Source organism: Lactuca saligna, chromosome 8 (genome assembly GCF_052625555.1).
Source record: "Lactuca saligna cultivar CGN05327 chromosome 8, ASM5262555v1, whole genome shotgun sequence".
Taxonomy (NCBI): domain Eukaryota; kingdom Viridiplantae; phylum Streptophyta; class Magnoliopsida; order Asterales; family Asteraceae; genus Lactuca; species Lactuca saligna.
In genome coordinates this window covers 198043127-198062985 of record NC_136424.1, presented here as the reverse complement: position 1 = coordinate 198062985, position 19859 = coordinate 198043127, and the positions used below count along the sequence as shown (strand labels likewise).

The window sequence follows — 19859 nt, the reverse complement described above, 5'->3', positions numbered from 1 at the left end:
TCGGATGTGTTTCCTTCTTGGCCTCACCATCCTTCCCAACTCCTCGAGTACCAAAACCTCATACGCATTTGGGATTCCAATATGCCCCCACCATAATCCTCAATGATCCTTGTTAACACGTTGTCGCACGCGTATTAAGAAAATAAATTATCACTACTGCTTGCACTAAAAATAAAGCATAGGGAAGCAAGGTCGAATCCTCAGGTACACCGCCTAATAGTCAATGCCTTTTTGCATCAGGCACAATCTAGTCAAGATAGAAATTCTTAAAAGGGGGATTTGACTTAAACTAAAAACTAAAATTGTAGTGATACTAAACTAAACGAAAATCAATATAAAAAACAATTTTAGTTCTGCTGCGACTTTCCTAATCATTTAATCAATATTGACTTGGTTATTTGAGATGCGTTCTATCTAAGCTGGTACTGAGAAAAACTAACGAGCTCTAGTAATTTCTCCTTTACCTAAATTAGTTAATCAAAACAACCTCTTTAATTAACCCTAACTTTTCATTGTCTAATCAAACAAGCTCTTAATTAAATCAGAAAAGTTGCATTATAGTCTATGTAAAATTCCCAGCAATAACCAATACTGCTCATAGGCTCGAAAGCATAAAGATATGATTTTTACAGTTTATACCAGAGTTAAATCCCAAAACGGAACCAATCTGATATTTGTTACTTTTACCAGTTGACAAGAACAATTACGGATTCTATTAACTGATTAACTGGAATGATAAAACCCTAGCTAGGTGATCAAACTAACAAGAATCAAAATCAAACATTCATTAAGAACAAAACTGAAGAATCTAGATAGAAACACAAATCAAAAAACAAATATAATGATCAATCACATGAAAGTACTTGTATTATGCAACACTAAAAACTAGGGTTTAGCCAGACATGGCTAAAATCTGATAAAAATAGATGAAAAGAGACATTTAACAACAAATCTTACTAATCTACTTGAAGGAGATGATCCACAGTCTTCAAATCTTCATAAATTGATGAAATCAGAGAAGAAACGCCTCCAAAATTGTATTTTCATCATCTGGTATCTCTGGAATCGCCAACTTAGGTTACTGGAAGGCTATCAGGGTCTGCTTATACGTCCAGCAGTAAAAACAACGCAACTGCGATCGCAAGGAGACAACCTGTAATCGCAGGTTTTGAAATAAACGCATCTGATGCCGTTTTAATGAAGTAGGATGCTGTTTTGACACTTCTTGGCCAACCTGAAATCGCAAGGAGACAACCTGCGATCGCAGGTTTTGAGTTTTCACTTTCGAATGAATTTTGGGCACAAAAGAACCTCGAAGGCAACCTGCGACCAAACTTGCGATCGAAAAAAGGTCACTTGCAATCGCAAGGAGAAAACCTACGATCACAGGTTGTGTCTATGACGTCCGAAATTTTGTCTACTTTTCATATCATTTTGAATCACGTTAATCGGAGTTGCGGTTCTCGAGATATGGTCAACAAACTGAAAGGGGGTCAAAGCTGCCAACAACATCCTTTAACTTTGATATTGTATATTCTATCTTCGTGTGATCAATTCAATTGAATTTTTATTGACCAAAACGTCTTTAAATCATTCCTAAACATACTCCATAAGTACCAAGCTCCACTTTAAGCTCCAAACATGCATCCAACTGCTCCTAAAACACTGCTCCACTCGAACTATCTGAAATTGACATAAAAACGTGAGTAGTACGGGAATTCTAACGAAAGACATGAGTTGAACATTAATTAATTAAATGAAAGGAAAATGTACAAAATATGATGCTAAAATGATAATAGAAACTACCCTATAAGATGCATAAAATGGCATCTAACAAATCTCCCCAAGCTTGAACCTTACTTGCCCTCAAGTAAGAAAAAGGATTAAGACATTATAAACAAATGGAAAGATGTAGATGACCTAAAAATAATTTAAAATAAAAAGAAAAACTTAAACTAATGTACTTCACTCTTTCTTTTGTCACATGATCAGATTTCACAACGAGGAAGCTCCAATGAAATCACTACCTAGACAACAGTCTCAATACTTTATATTAACGATTCACAGTTATATTTTATAAGTTAAACCAAACTTAAACAAATAATTTTTACGCCGAATTTAATTTGTGAAAAAAGTGTATTTTTAAAAACAATTTCATGAAAATTCGTTTATAAAAACTTAGCTTGACCAACCCCTCCTTTTTTTTCCAAACTCGTCCAGTAAACGTGGTAAGCTCCATTATCGACAGAAAATCCAAGCTTACCCCTATGATTCCACTATCGAGAGATCAATCTCATTATACCACATATCTTCGTTGTCTTGATCAACTATTCAGATTTAACTTGTTTATTTCTTGATTTCGAATTGAACTTGACTTGGATTTAACTTTGAATTGCAAATTTCTTCAAGTATCTTGATATATCCTTTCTAACATATATATATATATATATATATATATATATATATATATATATATATATATATATATATATATATATATATTGACTAGGCGTGAATTTTACTTTGAGACCCTCCATATCTTCAACACTTCAAATATGATAATAAATTGTGGGTATAACAAGAGTTCCCTCCCAACCTCAAAAGGCGTAGAAACTATAGGGTTCAGTACTTCAAGGAATGATAAGGGTTATCCAATCTAGGTTCTTTTTAAGGCATTCAAGGAAATTATTTTCAAAACACTGTTCCTTTTTCCATCTCACACTTTCATTGTAAAAATTATCTGGCTCTTATGTTGGTTCATATTGAAAACATCGAAAGCACATGAAAAGAATAATTCTTAAATTGATTGTAATGAGAGTATTATTTTCAGTAACTATCACACTTCATCGTAACAGAGCTATCGAATGTAAAGAAATATCCTCATCTCATGTAAAATTTTTAATTTTTTTATATGAAGAAAATAAAAAAAATAACCAAATATAAAAATCTTTTTGGGCTTTTTTTATTAATGCAGAAAAGATAAAAACAAAAAATAAAATATTTTTTGGATTTTCGAATTTTTAGTATGCAAATGCAATGTAGAAAATAACATGAAAACAAAAATTGAAAATTTTAACTAAAAAATTAAAAATGCAAAATTTTACACTAACCCCCTCCCCAAGCTTAAAATGATGCATTGTCCTCAATGATTAGAGAGGAATGAACAGCTCAATAAAGCAAATAAAAACAAAAATGTACAGGTAGAAAAGAATGTACCTGATAAGGTTGCAGAAATATGATTTTTGACGAAGATGTGGCGCAAAATCTGAATTTCAGCAACTCTGTCGTTCCTCTGATTTCCCCAAGCTTGCTTGGACTGTGACCATCACTTTATTGAAAAACTAAAAACTACTCATCGGGTTGCCTCCTGGAAAGCCGCCCTTTTTTAAGGTCGTTGACTCGATTTTGTTCAACCAAATTTATGAACCCGTGTGGTTGGGACTTCCTTGAAGCTCAACTCTTTTCCTTGTATCTCCAGATCCCTTCAAATATGGCAATATGGGTGGATCTGGGACTTGTTCAACAATCGGGAAATATCCAAATTTTTATCAAATGACTCAAATTTTAGATTTTTGAGCCGTTTTTTTTTCCATTCTTCTTGACAGCACCCAACTTCTTCTTTTTCTTTTTTAGCTTCATGTTAGAAATCACATTTTTCTCATCTTCCCCAAGCTTAGCTTTTTCTATCAGCTTTATACCAGTTCCTCCAGCAAAATTTACATGATCTTTCATCTCCCCAAGCTTATCTATGTTCAGCTCCTTTAATGTATAATTATCTAGTTTAATGTCTAAAAATAAATCTTGCACAGAACCATTAGAAAAATCACAACAGTCCTCAGAAAAAGAACTGTTGATACCCAGATAATTAACAGAAAATTTATCAAATGGAATTTCACTATCATTTATTTTAAAGTGCACAATATCACCATCAAACTCCATAGAAAGAGTACCAGCAAAAACATCAATCTTGGATTTGCATCTGAAGTGTCCAAGTTTCCCATGTCCAAAATGTAAAAATCAGCGGGAAAAATCAAATTATCCACTTGAACAAGAACATCCTCCAATACACCTTTTGGGTGTACTATTGAGTGGTCAGCCAAGTGTATAATTGTCCTAATCTTTTGCAAAGATCCCAATTTTAATTTTTCAAAAATAGAAAACGGGAAGACATTAACTAAATCTCCTAAGTCCAGCATGGCTTTTGGAATATTAAGTTTCCCCAATTTACAAGGAATTGAGAAAATCCCCGGATCCTTGCACTTTGGAGGTAAACCTTTTTTGTAAAATAGAAGAGATATTTTCACCACTTTTACAATCTCATTAAATTTCTTTTTTTTTTCGTAGAAGCACATAAAATTTTTAGAAATTTAGCCTAGCGAGGGATGTGATTTATAACATCTAAAAGTGGGATATTTACCTCAACCTTGTGAAGAATTTCCATAATATCTTCATCATCTCTTTCGTGCTTCGTACTCTTTAGTCTTGATGGGAATGGAGGTAATGGCTTGTACTCCTTCAGAATTGGCTTGGGTAGTGTTGGAGCTTCTTTTTCTTCCAGCTTTTCAGATTCTTCTTTAACCAACACCTCTTCAAACTCTTCAGCTTCAGATTCTTTTTCTATCCCTTCCACATCTCCTTCTTCTATCAGAACCTCTTCAAACTCTTCTTCATCTTTGTTTTCTGGTTCAGATGAGCTTGGGCCTTCATATGTATTTCTACTTCTCAAGGAAATAACACTCACATTGTGCTTTGGATTATTTTCTCTATGCCCTGGTAACTTTCCTTAAGACTCCAGACGGCCCACAGAAGTGGCAAGTTGAGACACCTGTTGCTCCAGATTCTTGATACTAGCTCTAGTTTTGGTCTGGAATGCTTGGGTGCTCGTGGCAAGACTCGTCACTATATCTTCTAAGGACATGCTGGAACTACTAGGTTGCTGATGTGTGTTCTGATTCTGGTAATTCTGATTCTGAAAATTTTGCTGCCGAAAGTTTTACTGAAAGCTTGCCTGTTGAAAATTTCGTTGTTGCAAAAATCCGAGTGGCGGCTAAAATTGTTGTTTATGCTGATAATTATTTTGAAAATTCTGTTGGTAGCCCCCGACAGCTTTGACTGCAGCTGTATCCTATTGCAATATTGGGCACATATCTATAGGGTGATCAGTCTTTAAGCAAATCCCACATTGTTTCTTTGCATATGATTTTTCTTTAGTCAAGAGCATAACAGATTTTGTCAATTCAGATATCTGAGCTTCTAGATGAACATTGCTGACTTCCTTGACCCCTCTTGGCTGATCTGGACACCACTCATCTTCATTCCCGGAATGTTTAGACTCAATCGCCAGCTTCTCAATCAGCTCTCTGCTTTCAGTTGGTGTCATGTCACCCAAAGAACCACCACCGGAAGCATTTATAAGCCATCTTTCCATGGATGTTAGACCTTCACAAAAACAATTATAGAGCTGGTAATCACTAAATCCATGTTGGGGGCAACGGACGAACAACTTCTTGAATCTCTCCCAGTAGGTATGTAAAGCTTCTCTTTTTCCTTGTTTAATACCAATGATTTCTCTTCTGAGACTGGAGACTCGCATTTCTGGAAAGTATTTCTCTAAAAATAGCTTAGCGAGTTCTATCCAAGTGGTGATGGAACCTGATGAGAGTTCATACAACCATTCTCTTGTAGAATCTTGAAGCGAAAAGGGGAATACCCTTAACTTTATCTGGTCTTGTGTGACAGCATGAGGCTTCATTCCTGACCAAACCACATGAAATTCCTTGAGGAATTTATGTGGGTCTTCGTTTTCCAATTGATATTGACATATTTATACCTATTTTAGGCAATATTTAAGTACATTTTTATTAATAAATTGATAATATGTTTAGAATAATGATACTTATGATTTTAAATTGTTATTTTCAGTCAATATAAAGGATTTTTGAAGAAAGGGACCAAAAGTGACAATATGCGGAACATGGAAGGCTTGAAAGACAAGAAAAGAATAAATTCACGATAAATACTTAATTCACGACGTGGTGATGAAGCCCACGACGTGGCATGGGGTTTCCAGAAGATAGACATCGCGACTTGGAGGATACAGATTACTTGAAGCCCACAACGTGGCACAGCTGGCCACGACGTGGCGCGGGTTTTTGAAGATTATATAAGTTCTCCTGATTATTACGAGTAAAAAAGCTTTTGGCAGAAGGAAAGAGATCCAGGAGACGATTCAGAGCGAAAGAAGAGTTCTGGAAGAGGGTTTTAAACACCAAAAAGAATAGAGCTCTATATTTTAGTTAAATAAGAACATGTCTTTCATTATTTTTAGCTATGTTGGTTTAGTTGCTATGATGAGCAGCTGAATCTAGCTACTCTTGTTTAGCTAGATGAAGCTTTAAACTTATGAATAGTTCAATGTTTATGGATTAATTTTAGTTGGTAAAAATTGCTTGTGTTTGATTTGTATAACCTAGCATGCTATTGTTTGTTTATCTAATTGTTTGATTGCATGTTCTGTGTAGCATAGTGACCATCAAACTGCATGAACTTGTTTACCTAATGATTTAGTGAACATTGAATTGTTAGAGATAGGATTGACCAATCTTAGTTAGTAATTAGAATAAATAGAGCTTAGCTATGTTAGAGAGCGTGTATTGTGACTATAATTTCGTTTATATTACAAATCTTACATAGCATATTTACATTCATAATTAGTTCTGTGTTTAATTATGTGTGAACATACATGGTTTGACATGAATTAGTTAATTATTGGTAACATTAGAACTAAATTACTAATACAACTAAAAACCAACTTAATAATCCGTAATCATTAGCTAGCCATATGGGAGAAGTGGATTCAAACTAAACAAGAGCGTGTTTTTATTTATTGAATTTGATTTAAGTTCATCTGATCTTGTAAAACCAGATAAAACCCCTTTAAACTTGTTAATAATTAGATTAATTTAATAGTAAGTAAATTAACTAGTAACACCGTTCCCTGTGATCGACACCCAACTTACCCAAGCTATATTGTAATCTGACTAGGCACACTGCCTATAAGTGCATAGTTAGTTAAGTTTGTTAGGTTACAAATATTAAAATTAGTGAGTACTTTTGTGCACATCAAGTTTTTTGGCGTTGTTGCCGGGGAACGGCTTAGTTTTTAGTTTATTTATTTGCATTAAATTAATCGATCCTTCTTGTGGAGTAAAGACCACAAAAAGTTCACTTTTTAAGCAAAATAAAATTTTTTCTGTTAATCACAGATTCCACGACGTGGCCATATACTGGCCACGACGTGGAAAGTTAAAAAAAAAAAATTAAATTTTTAGTTTGTAGTTAGTTTTTCTTATTTTAGTTCAGTTTTACGCTTTTAGATTAGCAAGTTGTAGGAGTTCATGACCAGAAGCTCAAACACACACTTGGTGCCACCATTTGAAGATCCCGAGTCTGCACTTCACAAGAAAAAGACGCCCTTACAAGAATTGAAGTCAGCCTTTTCTAGGAAGTCGGGAAAGAAGACAGGAGAGTCAAGTTCATCAGTCAGGCACAAGAGCAATCTTGAACATTTGGATCATACACCCATCCAAACCGAGTCCGAAAGCGATACCGAGCCAAAATTTGAAGAACACACGAGCGAACCCGAGAACGAGCCAAGGAACGAGATGGCAGCAATTGAAGAGATGTCCATGGGAGCTTACAAGAAGCGGATCTGAGAAGATTTGCGTCCCAGTTTAGTCCAACCCGTAATACCTGCCACTGCCACATTCGAGTTGAAGGGACACATATTGACTGCACTAAAGGATATCCCATTTTTTGGGAAAGATCATGAGGATGCTTTTAACCATCTAGATGAAGTCAACGACATTGCGGATTACTTCAATGTCCCAAATGTCAACAGAAACACAGTCTTGCTTAGGATGCTTCCCGTCACTTTCAAAGGAGCTGCTAAGGAGTAGTTAAAATCACTTCCACCGGATACAATCACCACTTGGGCTCAAATGCGTGAGCAATTCCTGGACCAGTTTTTCCCACCATCTAAGATAGCCAAACTCAAGAAAGTAATAGCCAACTTTGAGCAACAGACGGGGGAGTCATTATACAAAGCATGGGGGCGGTACAAGGGCTTGCTCAGAAATTTCCCTCAACATGATCTAAATGTGCAACAAGAGATCTCAATCTTCTATGATGGGGTCAACGTTATGACGAGTTAACTCCTTCACTCTCAAGGACCATTAACAAAGAAAAATCCAAGGGAGGTCAAGGAGTTGATTGAAGAATTTGCGAAGCACTCTCGCGAATACCACAACCCTAGGCAAGATGGAATCAAATGCAGTGGAGGGGCCCAAACTGAAGAAATAGCAGCTGTAATGGTCATGCTGAATAATATGGATCAAAGGATAACACAAATGGACTAATCAATACATGCCATAAGAGTGGGTTGCGAGAGATGTAGTGGTCCACACTTGACCAAGGACTGCAATGTAGATGAGTTTGGGAACAGGAAAGCTCAATTGTGCTACTCTAGTGGGGATATGTATGATGAGGACTGGAGGAAATTGAAGAAGTAGTGGCTGACATATGAAGAGTATAAGTAGCAAAAAGAAGAGAAGTATAGGTAGATAGGTCGAGGCTTTTATCAAAACGAGCAGCCAACAGCCGAGAAGAAACCCGACCTATAGACCATTTTGATGAAGTTTATGGAAGCTTCAGAAAAGAGACATGATGCCACTGATTCTGCCATTATGGAACAAAAAACTTTGATAAAGAATCAGCAAGCCTCCATCCATAACCTTGAAGTACAATTTGGTCAACTAGCCACTCTAGTTCATGAACAATTATCCCCGAAGAATCACGAAGTAAAGACCCAATCTCATGTAATGGCCATCGATATTGAAGAAGAAGCAGTCTCTGAGTTCCTGGAGGCATTGGAAGAAGAACCACAGCAGCCCGATCCAAAACCAAAGAAGTTAAAGTTCGAAAGTGAAGAAGTTGTTGAACCAGCTTCGCCACGACGTGGCACTCCAATGGCCATGGCGTGGCACATGTCTGATCAAAAATCCTTTGAGTACGTTCTAGCTTATCAGCCACCTTTGCCATTTCCCACCCGAGCTGCACTTAGTCTACTGGAGAAGGAGCATTTAGACTTTGTGAAGCATGTAAAGGGGATCCCAATTAATACTCCCTTTTTTGAGTCCTTATCCAAAGCTCCCGAGAACCAGAAATTACTGCAAGATTTGATAGACACTCGAAGGCAATTAAAGAAGTAGTCTACAGTGATTCTAAGTGAACAAACTTCAAAAGTTGTGTTGGGAGAAACACCAGAAAAGATGGGGGATCCTGGATGCCTCACTCTTCCATGTGAGTTTGGGAATAAAATGAAGGTTAATGCTTTAGCCGATTCTGGGGCTAGCATTAATTTGATGCCTTTTTCATTTTATCAAAAATTGGAGATTCAGAAGATGAAGGCTACAAAAATGAAGATTCACATCACGAATCGTTCGGTGACACAACCCCGGGGCATAGTGGAGGATATTTTGGTGAAAATTAGAAATTTTGTTTTTCCAATAGACTTTGTAGTCTTGGACATGAAAGAGGATCCGGATGTTCCAATAATCCTTGGGCGTCCATTGCTTAACACTGCTGGAGCTCTTGTTGATATTCGCGAGTCTAAGCTCACTTTGAGGGTTGGAGATGAATAAGAAGTTTTTGGGATAAAAGATGACTTTCAAGAAGATAAAGGTTGTTCATCAAGTCAAAAGGACAAAACAGAGGGCATCTGTTCCATACTTGATTGAAGTCATAGCTTACAAGAGTCCGCCTTCTTGGGTGAGCAAAGAGGATGAGGAAATGACAAGTGATGAAGAAGAGGTCACTTGAAGAGTAACAAAGCCAGTGGTGAAAGAAGAGGAGGATGCTATGGAGTGCAAGGAACAAACTAAGGGCACAAAACGCAAGCTTGAAGAAGAGGGCAAAGCTAAAAAGGAGAACTCAAAGAAGGCATATAAAAGGCGAGTTAAAGCTTACAAGCGACGGTTCAAGGAACAAAAGATCTTAATGGTGAATTCTTCAGAAGATTCAACGTAGAAGGCACGGAGTCTGGCTCAAGACTCCAAGAAAAAGAAGCGCTTCTCGGGAGGCAACCCGAGTTTGGTTTGCATTTTCTTTTCTCTTAAAAAAAATTTCTTTTTAATTAGGAAAGACATCAACTCATCATCTGATAACTGATAATTAATAAAGAATTAGCTGTGGGGAACGTTAATTAATGAATGAGATGCAAAGTAGTTAGTTAAATAGTGAGATTTTATAACATTTTGCAATCAGGCAGTTTCCACGACGTGGGCATAGCCAGCCACGTCGTGGGTCAAAATGAAAACACGGGATTAGATTATAGTTTTAAAGTCCACGATGTGGGCATAGCAAGCCATGATGTAGCCTTTAAAAAGTCACGGGGGGGGGGGGGGGGGACCATTTCCTTAAAACCCTTTGACCAACATCCCCATTCCACATTTGATACTGCCGCATGAACGGGAACAAAATACCCCACAGCCAATTTCTTAATCGACTTCCAATTTCCTTGCAAGTTCTTGTCAATTAACTCTACTTGGTATGTGTTCTACTCATTATTTGTAGTTAGTTCTTACAATTTTACATTTTCAAGGTTAGGGTTTATGTGATTCACGAAATTGGTTGGAACTAGTTGTTGATTCTAGGTTGCATGTCCCTTAAATGTCCATAGGAACAAACCCCAAGCATTAGTTTTGGTAAAAATGGCATACAAAATGACCGATCCAGATACAGGGTGCGACTGCGGCTGATAGCGTGGCGAGCCTGGACACATCGTGACTTCTGGTAGACAGTTAAATCTGTTTTAATGTTTTAGATTTTTTGATGCTTTCGTTTGATTGTGTATGCAGAAATGGGACCACGAAGAGCTATTCCACAGGAGGAAAACCTGATTGATGTAGCGAGTATACACCCTTTATATCAGTTTCCTCAAAACATTCCCCGACCGTTGTTAACTACTTACGAGAATCGGCTTGGATGGTTGTACAATAGGGAGTTTGCAATAGCCCCAATTATCGATTGGGGATGGCTTGGTGGTGTGGGAATGGTTGTTGAGTTGGAACGCTATTGGTCGAAAACATACGTAGGAGATCAATTTTCTTTCACTTGTCACGGGTGGAGGAATTTGTTTGCTATTCAAGAACCCATATACCAGGAATTATCGGTGGAGTTTTTCTCTACCGTATGCTTCGAGGAACGCACTATTGATTTTACCTACAACCGGGCACTTGTGTTTCGTTTGGGTGGTGTTTATAGAGAGTGTAGTCTTCGGGAATTCGCTTGGCGTATGGGGCTTTATACCTAAGTGGAGACTCAATCTCTATTTTTCATACCGTTCTTGCTTGGATGCGTTCTTGATTTTAATCCCGATATTATGGACGTTCAGTTCTGGTGGGGCATTTCTAGCAATGAGTACAATACTCGTGACTCGAGTGAGTCACAAATTCGGAATCATGTTTTCCGATTTTTACATCGCCTGATCACTTTTTCAATAAATCACAAGCGTCATGGTGATAAAGTCCCCATTCAGAATCTGTTTTATTTTGGACTCTTATTACTCCTGGAGTTTGTTGTGATTTACCTTATATGCTGGCAAGATTCATGAGGAAGAAAGCGGCCAATTCTAGGCCCGGGAGCCCGATTACAGGGGGGCATTTGGTTACTCGCCTGGCTAGGTCATATCATACTTTGACCCATGACTTTGTGAGTAATCTTACTCGATTCCCGGACACAAATTTGACCATTCAAGTCTTGGTAGTTATGTGAGCGGTGGTGAATATCAGTGGTCGTTTTGTTATACCGCCAATAGATGACGAGCAAGTGGAGGCGCAGCCAGGGCAGCAACCACCAGCCAGACCGCGGCGTCGGAATGTGCAAGCTAGAGGTGAGGTCGAGAGAGAGCGTGCTGCTTTGCAATATGTGCAGGGAGTTCCCACCGACCCTTTTTAGAGCCGGGTGGGAACTTATTTGGATAATTTCCGGGGGCACTCCATTTATCATACCCAGCTTACTGAGGGTATTTATTCGCATTTGGGTGTGACCCGACCACCTTCTATGCCACCACAGTATCCTTATTTTCCAATATGGGAGGAGCTATGGCGTCCGCAGAATGATGGGGCAGGACCAAGTGGCGCGCAAGATCAAGATGATGATTGATTTTATTTTCTTTTTATTTTGTTTTGTTTTTGGCTAGTTTTTAGTTTTTTTTTATGTTTGAATTTAGTATGTAATGTACAACATTATTTAACTATGATGTTACTCTTTCTTTTGGGTTGTTCCATTTTTCAGATTAGCATTGGGATTCTAAGGAGCATATAAGGTTAACTTTCGAGTCGTGTCAAGGAAGCTTAGAGTCGTGAGTTGGAACCCACAATTCAAGATAAGTGTGGGGTATATTAGTAGGAGAGAGGTTACAGTTGGGAAATATATTTACATACAAGTGTCTTAAACCATTTAGCCATTGGTCAATTTGCTAGAGTAAATGAAACAAATAAGGCGTTTTCTGCTTATATCCAGTTTCCACGACGTGGAATCCTTACGCCACGTCGTGGCATTCATGCAATTTGAAGAAATTAATCAGTTTGGTGTTCGCGCTTTCATCCCGTATCACGACGTGGCCAGTTACCTGCCGCGATGTGTCCCAGTTTATCATTGCCCATATTTTTACTTATAAACACCCACTTTGAAGAATTGAAGTTTCGAGTCATGTTCGTGGTTTATTTACATATTCACCCAGTTCTACACCAAGTTTCTATTTTTGGAAGTCCATATTATAGATGCATGTTTTTCAGACTTTTGGAGATGTTCACGCCACTATCCCAGGGGAGTCTGTTCCTTTTTCTCCCTTTTCTTTAATTTTGATTTATTTTTATGCATACAATGAGGGCATTATATGAAATAAGTGTGGGGTAGGGGTAGAAAAAGTAAATTGCTAGATAATCATAGAATTTGATAGTAAAAATTGGAAATTTTGAAAAATTGAAATTTTTAATAATTAAATCTAGTAATAATAATTTGAGTTAATTGCTAGTGTTATGTGGGATGATCCGATGAAAGTTCAAATGTTTAGTTGAGCCAATACACGTTATAGTGCATTTGTGGCCTCCCTTATTTTAGTGAAAGCATCGAACAAAAACATAACCCCACTTGGTTTGAGGGATGCAATATGTTTAGCAGCCTAAACCTGAAATGTATCCAGGAAAATTATTATCATTAACCAATAAAGGTTGAGGTTGAGCGCCTCTGCTTAAGCATGTAGGTTTTGAGTGAAAAAAGTGAGGTGCATGTAATATAAAAAAAGAGAATTACGAGAATTTTTGGAGCATCAAAGTTAAAGTATGAAGTTCAAAAGATCAAAATTCCAAGAAATTCAAAAGTTGAAGATACCAGAAATCAAATCAAATAAGGTGGTGAATTCAAAGAAATCAAAGATCAAATGTCACAGAAGTGAAGAATTCCAAAAGAGCTCCATATTGGTATCATAAATTGTAATTCTAGATTATGTATGATTAGGTTGCTCAACTAAAAATACCTTGAGGGTAAGGAGGTTTTCTGCGGATGGATTCGGAGGGTTGCATAAAATGAGCATTGTTCGGAAAAAGTGGGCGAGTGTTTATGAAGATTGTGAGTATTTAAAGTATGGGGGTACTTTAGGAAAATTTTAGACACAAATGCATGCGTTGAGGTCTTGGCATAATGGCTGAACTAGAGTCGGATTGTTCTGTGTGGTGTTAGTAATTAAGAATTAAGTTTAAATTTGCTTGAGGGCAAGCAAAGCCTAAGTGTGGGGTATTTTGATATTGCCATATTAATACCTATTTTTAGGCAATATTTAAGTACATTTTTATTAATAAATTGATATTATGTTTAGAATAATGATACTTATGATTTTAAATTGTTATTTTTAGTCACTATAAAGGATTTTCGAAGAGAGGGACCAAAAGTGACAATATATGGAACATGGGAGGCTTGAAAGACAAGAAAAGAATAAATTCACGATAAATACTTAATTCACGACGTGGTGATGAAGCCCACGGCGTGGCATGGGGTTTCCAAAAGATAGACATTGCGACTTGGAGGATACGGATTACTTGATGCCCACGACGTGGCACGGGTTTTGGAAGATTATATAAGTTCTCCTGATTATTACGAGAAAAAAAAGCTTTTGGCAGAAGAAAAGAGATCCAGGAGACGATTTAGAGTGAAAGAAGAGTTATGGAAGAGGGTTTTAAACACAAAAAAGAATAGAGGTCTATATTTTAGTTAAATAAGAACATGTCTTTCATTATTTTTAGTTGTGTTGGTTTAGTTGCTATGATGAGCAGCTGAATCTAGCTACTCTTGTTTAGCTAGATGAAGCTTTAAACTTATGAATAGTTCAATGTTTATGGATAATTTTAGCTGGTAAAAATTGCTTGTGTTTGATTTGTATAACCTAGCATGCTATTGTTTGTTTCTCTAATTGCTTGATTGCATGTTCTGTGTAGCTTAGTGACCATTAAACTGCATGAACTTGTTTACCTAATGATTTAGTGAACATTGAATTGTTAGAGGTAGGATTGACCAATCTTAGTTAGTAATTAGAATAAGTTGAGCTTAGCTGTGTTAGAGAGCGTGTATTGTGACTATAATTGCGTTTATATTACAAATCTTACATAGCATATTTACATTCATAATTAGTTTTGTGTTTAATTATGTGTCAACATACATGGTTTGACATGAATTAGTTAATTATTGGTAAAATTAGAACTAAGTTACTAATACAACTAAAAACCAACTTAATAATCCGTAATCATTAGCTAGCCATAAGGGAGAAGTGGATTCAAACTAAACAAGAGCGTGTTTTTATTTATTTAATTTGATTTAAGTTCATTTGATCTTGTAAAACCAGATAAAACCCTTTTAAACTTGTTAATAATTAGATTAATTTAATAGTAAGTAAATTAACTAGTAATACCGTTCCCTGTGATCGACACCCAACTTACCCAAGCTACACTGCCTATAAGTGCATAGTTAGTTAAGTTTGTTAGGTTATAAATATTAAAATTAGTGACTACTTTTGTGCACATCACCAATCCTCTGAAAGTGGGAAGAAGATGAATCAGTCCATATTTAAGTTCGAAGTTCTAGGCTTCTGGAAACATAATGCAAAGGGGTTGTTGGTTGACCTCTTGAGTGGCCCACTCTCTAAAGGTCTTCTCTGCTTCGTCTCCACTCATAACTAAGTCTTCAGATTCAGTTTCTGAAGAGTCTGTGGTTTCAGTTTTAACGGAAGAGGGTGGGGAGTAAGTTTTATATGGGCTGTTTTGAGGAGAATATGGGGGTACTTTTGTAAAAAAAATGGATCTGATTTGTTCCACAAGGGAGTGCCTTGTTGTGTGGAGGTTTCTGGGGATATGGAAGATGATGAACCAAAGAGAACAACTGATTGTTTCTTTCTTGCTACTTCTTTCCTGAGTTTCCTTACAGTTCGCTCGATTTCTGGATCAAAAACTAAAGGTGTACCTGAACGTAAAATTCTTGGCATAAAACTATTAGAAAGCACCGTGTCCCTGGCAACGGTGCCACTTTGTTAACATGTTGTCGCACACGTATTAAACAAATAAATTTATCACTGCTGGTTGCACTAAAAATATTGCACAGGGAAGCAGGGTCGAATCCTCAGGGACACAACCTAATGGTCAATGCCTTTTCGCATCATGCACATCTAGTCAATACATAAATATAAAAGAAGGGGGTTTTAAATTAAACTAAAAACTAAAATTGCAGTGATATTAAACTAAATGAAAATCAATAATAAAAACGGTTTCAGTTCTGCTGCGACTTTCCTAATCATGTAACTGATCCAGATCTGATTATTTGAGATGTGTTCTATCTAAGCTGGTACTGAGAAAAATTAACAAGCTCTAGTAATTTCTCTTTTACCTAAATTAGTTAATCAAAACAAGCTCTTCAATTAACCCTAACTTTTTACTGTCTAATCGAACAAGCTCTTAATTAAGATAAAAAAAAAAGTTGCATTAAGCTCTTTGTAAAATTCCCAGCAATACCTAATACTTCTCGCAAGCTCGGAAGCGTAAATGTATGATTTTTACAGTTTATAATAAAGTCAAATCTTAAACACGAAATCGATTTATTACTTGTTACTTATTACCAATTAATTAGAACAATTACGGATTCTATTAATTGATTAACTGGAATGATAAAACCCTAGCTAGGTGATCAAACTAACAAGAATCAAAATAAAACATTCACTAAGAACAAAACTGAAGAATCTAGATAGAAACACAAATCAAAAACCAAATATAATGATCAATCACATTAAAAATCTTTTATTATGCAAAACTGAAAATTAGGGTTTAGCCAGACATGGCCAAAATCTGATAAAAATAGATGAAAAGAGACATCAAACAACTAATCTTACTAATCTACTTGAAGGAGATGATCCACAATCTTCAGAACTTCAGAAATTGATGAAATCAGAGAAGAAACGCCTCCAAAATTGTATTTCATCGTCTGGTACCTCTGGAATCGCCAACTTAGGTTACTAGAAGGCTATCAGGGTCTTTTTATACGTCCATCATCAAAAACGACGCACCTGCGATCGCAAAGAGACAACCTGCAATCGTAGATTTTGAAATAAATGCATCTGATGCCGTTTTAATGAAGTAGGATGCTATTTTTACACTTTTTGGACAACCTGCAATCGCAAGGAGACAACCTGCGATCACAGGTTTTGAGTTTTCACTTCCGGATGAATTTTGGGCACAAAAGAACCTCGAAGGCAACCTGCGACCAAACTTGCGATCACAAAAAGGTAACCTGCGATCGCAGGTTGTACCTATGACGTCCGAAATTTTGTCTTCTTTTCATATTGTTTTGAATCGTATCAATCGGAGTTACGGTTCTCGAGATATGGTCAAAACAATGAAAGGGGGTCAAAGCTGCCAACAACATCCTTTAACTTTGATATTGTATATTTTATCTTCGTGTCATCAATTCAATTGAATGTTTATTGACCAAAACATCTTGAAATCATTCCTCAACATACTCCATAAGTCCCAAGCTCCAAACATGCATCCAACTACTCCCAAAACACTGCTCCACTCGAACCATCTGAAATTGACATAAAAACATGAGCAGTATAGGAATTCTAACGAAAGACATGAGCTGAACATTATTTAAATAAATGAAATGAGAATGTACAAAACCTAATGCTATAATGATAATAAAAACTACCCTATAAGATGCATAAAATGGCATCTAACAATCCTTGCCCTCCTAAATAATGTAGTGCTAAAAGGAAGAGTAGTAATCATTGTCAACACCCTTCCCGCCCCTTGGTCCAAAATCCCATACGTCCTAGCCAGCTTTGTAACAAACATGCCACCGTTGGTATTGGAAGTAATCCTTTCCTTAACCGCCCCCTCCACTAAGTATTTTTTCCAACAATATGGCAAGTTTCAAAAATCATCGGGGGTAATGATGCTCTACATGTAGAAGATATCGAGAGTGGGGACCTTATCATTGTCCTTTTGCATGTTAATGATGCCTATGATAAGACGATGGATCAAGCGATGAATGGGGAACGGATGCTTTCCTCTTGAGCAGAAGAATGAATGTAGACCTGGTTAGCAATTGTGTTCCACCAAGTACATGCAACCACCTCTTCAGGCAGGTCCTTGTGGCAGTGTTCAAGGAATGACTCAAAATTTTTAGACATGATTATGTTTTGATAATAGATCCCTAGTCTCTATGCAAGCTCCACTATGCTGCATTGGCACAGTTCCCCTCCACGACAAAAGGTAATAATTCCCGGATTATAGTAGTCATTACCACCTCGGAAGGAGATGGTAGAAAAGAATCCCCAATATAGTTCTTGGTAGACAGGTTCTTGAATCTTGAACAATCGACTCCACCCATCACAAATTATCGTGAACCCATCATTCACAAAGGACTTGACCAAATAAGGAGTCAATTCCTCCTCCAATCTGGCATGACCAATCCAATGCCAGTATATCTCGTTGGGAACATATATCTCCTTGTGTTTTAGTGATTCTAGCTTATTTTTCGAACGGGCGAGCGAGGATTTGAAAGTGATTTATGGAAAATTTAGCCATGGGATGTCCCCATAACCGCCTCCTCTTGAGATTTGTCCACACCTAGACATTTTTTCTGCAAAACAAGATTTAGAAAACTGCAAACAAAGTACAAAAAAATTAAGAATGTAAAATTTTTGGGTATCTACAATGTAGACTCGCCAAGTCCAAGAACCGACTCGGCGAGTAGTATGAACTTTGCGATATCACTCCTGATTCAAACAAAATCAACCATCCAAATACACAAATTAGTCCAGGGGTTTGTCTTGGTATGTCCATTAAGCATAAGTTTGCAAGAAATTTTGTCTAAAACAACCTAATTCGACCTAAAAATCAAAACCCTAGGATTGGAGTAAACCCCAAACTCTGGTTTTTTTATAGATTATGGCCATAAGTCTACCCAAGATATGGACTTTAACAAGATTAAGTAGAAAAACATTAAGTTGCAAGGAATAACAAAATTTGGAGATGAATACTTGAGAGGAAGTGATGCTCGTCGAGTGGCTGGTGGCTGCGTTTGTAATTGTGTTTTACCAATTAGGGTTAAAACCCCTTATTTACAGAATGTGAAAATCAATAATTTTTTTCGGGTAAATACGTGGACTCACCGAGTAGAGATTCCTACTCACCGAGTAGATACGTGAATTCGCGATTTTTCGAGATTTCTAAAACCGACTCACCGAGTAGGTACATGGACTCGACGAGTTTTTCATTATGTTTGATAAAAAATTGAGTTCTTAAATTTTATGCCACCAACCCCACACTTGAACATTGCTTGCCCTCAAGCAATCATTTTAAGCACAGAAGAAGATTGATAAAAGCAAATCCTAAAAAAAACAAAAATAAAATGAAAAAGAAAGGTAAAAAGAAAGCAAACTCTAAACTCGGGTTGCCTCCTGGAAGAGCTTCTTTTTAAGGAGTCGTTAGCTGGACTCCTTCCCGCTTTACGTTCCTGTGGTTTCTTCAAAATGCAACCCTTCTCCAAGTCCTTCATCTTTTGGGATTCCTTCTTCATATTCCTTTATTCTATAGCCATTAACCTTGAAAGGGATTCCATCTTTTGATATAAGATCAAAAGCTCCATATGGGAAAACTTGTTTCACCACTAAAGGACCATCCCACCATATCTTCAGCTTGCCCGGGAAAATATTTAACCTTGACTTGAAGAGTAACACCTTTTTTCCTTCATGGAAGTCCTTATTACCCTTTAGTCTTTTGTCATGCCAATTCTTGGTCTTCTCTTTGTATATCAAGGAATTTGAGTAGGCTTCATTTCTAAGTTCTTCAAGGGAATTCATTTGCATTAACCGTTTGGTACGAAGTTCAGCCAACTCAAAATTAAACATCTTTAAAGCCTAGTAAGCTTTATGGTCTATTTCAACCAGCAAATGACAATTCTTTCCATAAAACAGCCTATATGGTGTAGTACCAATAGGTGTTTTGAAAGTTGTTTGAAAGGCCCAAAGTGCATCATCAAGTTTATTCGACCATTCCTTTCGATTTCCTCCAACTGATCTCTTCAAAATCCTTTTTAATGCCTAATTTGCCACTTCAGTTTGTCCACTTGTTTGTGGATGATAGAATGTTGAGAACCTATTGATGGTTTTTGAGCATTCTAACACTCCTATTGCGTACATGCAACCCTAGAAACCTTGGATCTAAGTTTTATCTATGATACATGCAAAATTGATTTTC

General features: G+C 36.9%; 2 protein-coding genes and 2 non-coding genes across 4 annotated transcripts; 1 reads left to right on the top strand and 3 right to left on the bottom strand.

The window, feature by feature from the left end:
• Window positions 1-3564: 3564 nt before the first annotated feature.
• On the bottom strand, window positions 3565-5752 carry LOC145010423 (uncharacterized). The gene is made up of 4 exons (XM_078968965.1): window positions 5182-5752; window positions 4418-4701; window positions 3951-4328; window positions 3565-3759 (listed from the first exon to the last, which is right to left on the bottom strand). Exons 1-4 carry the CDS (start codon window positions 5750-5752, stop codon window positions 3565-3567), a joined length of 1428 nt encoding a protein of 475 aa, XP_078825091.1.
• LOC145013568 (small nucleolar RNA R71) lies at window positions 5475-5581 on the top strand. The gene has a single exon (XR_013665118.1). It is a non-coding gene; the product is annotated as a small nucleolar RNA R71 (small nucleolar RNA).
• A 2296-nt stretch (window positions 5753-8048) lies between the features above and the next one.
• LOC145013505 (small nucleolar RNA R71) lies at window positions 8049-8155 on the bottom strand. Its single transcript, XR_013665060.1, has one exon. It is a non-coding gene; the product is annotated as a small nucleolar RNA R71 (small nucleolar RNA).
• A 10022-nt stretch (window positions 8156-18177) lies between these two features.
• LOC145010422 (uncharacterized) lies at window positions 18178-19510 on the bottom strand. Its single transcript, XM_078968964.1, has 2 exons — window positions 19113-19510; window positions 18178-18262 (listed from the first exon to the last, which is right to left on the bottom strand). Exons 1-2 carry the CDS (start codon window positions 19508-19510, stop codon window positions 18178-18180), a joined length of 483 nt encoding a protein of 160 aa, XP_078825090.1.
• Between the last annotated feature and the right edge of the window lie 349 nt (window positions 19511-19859).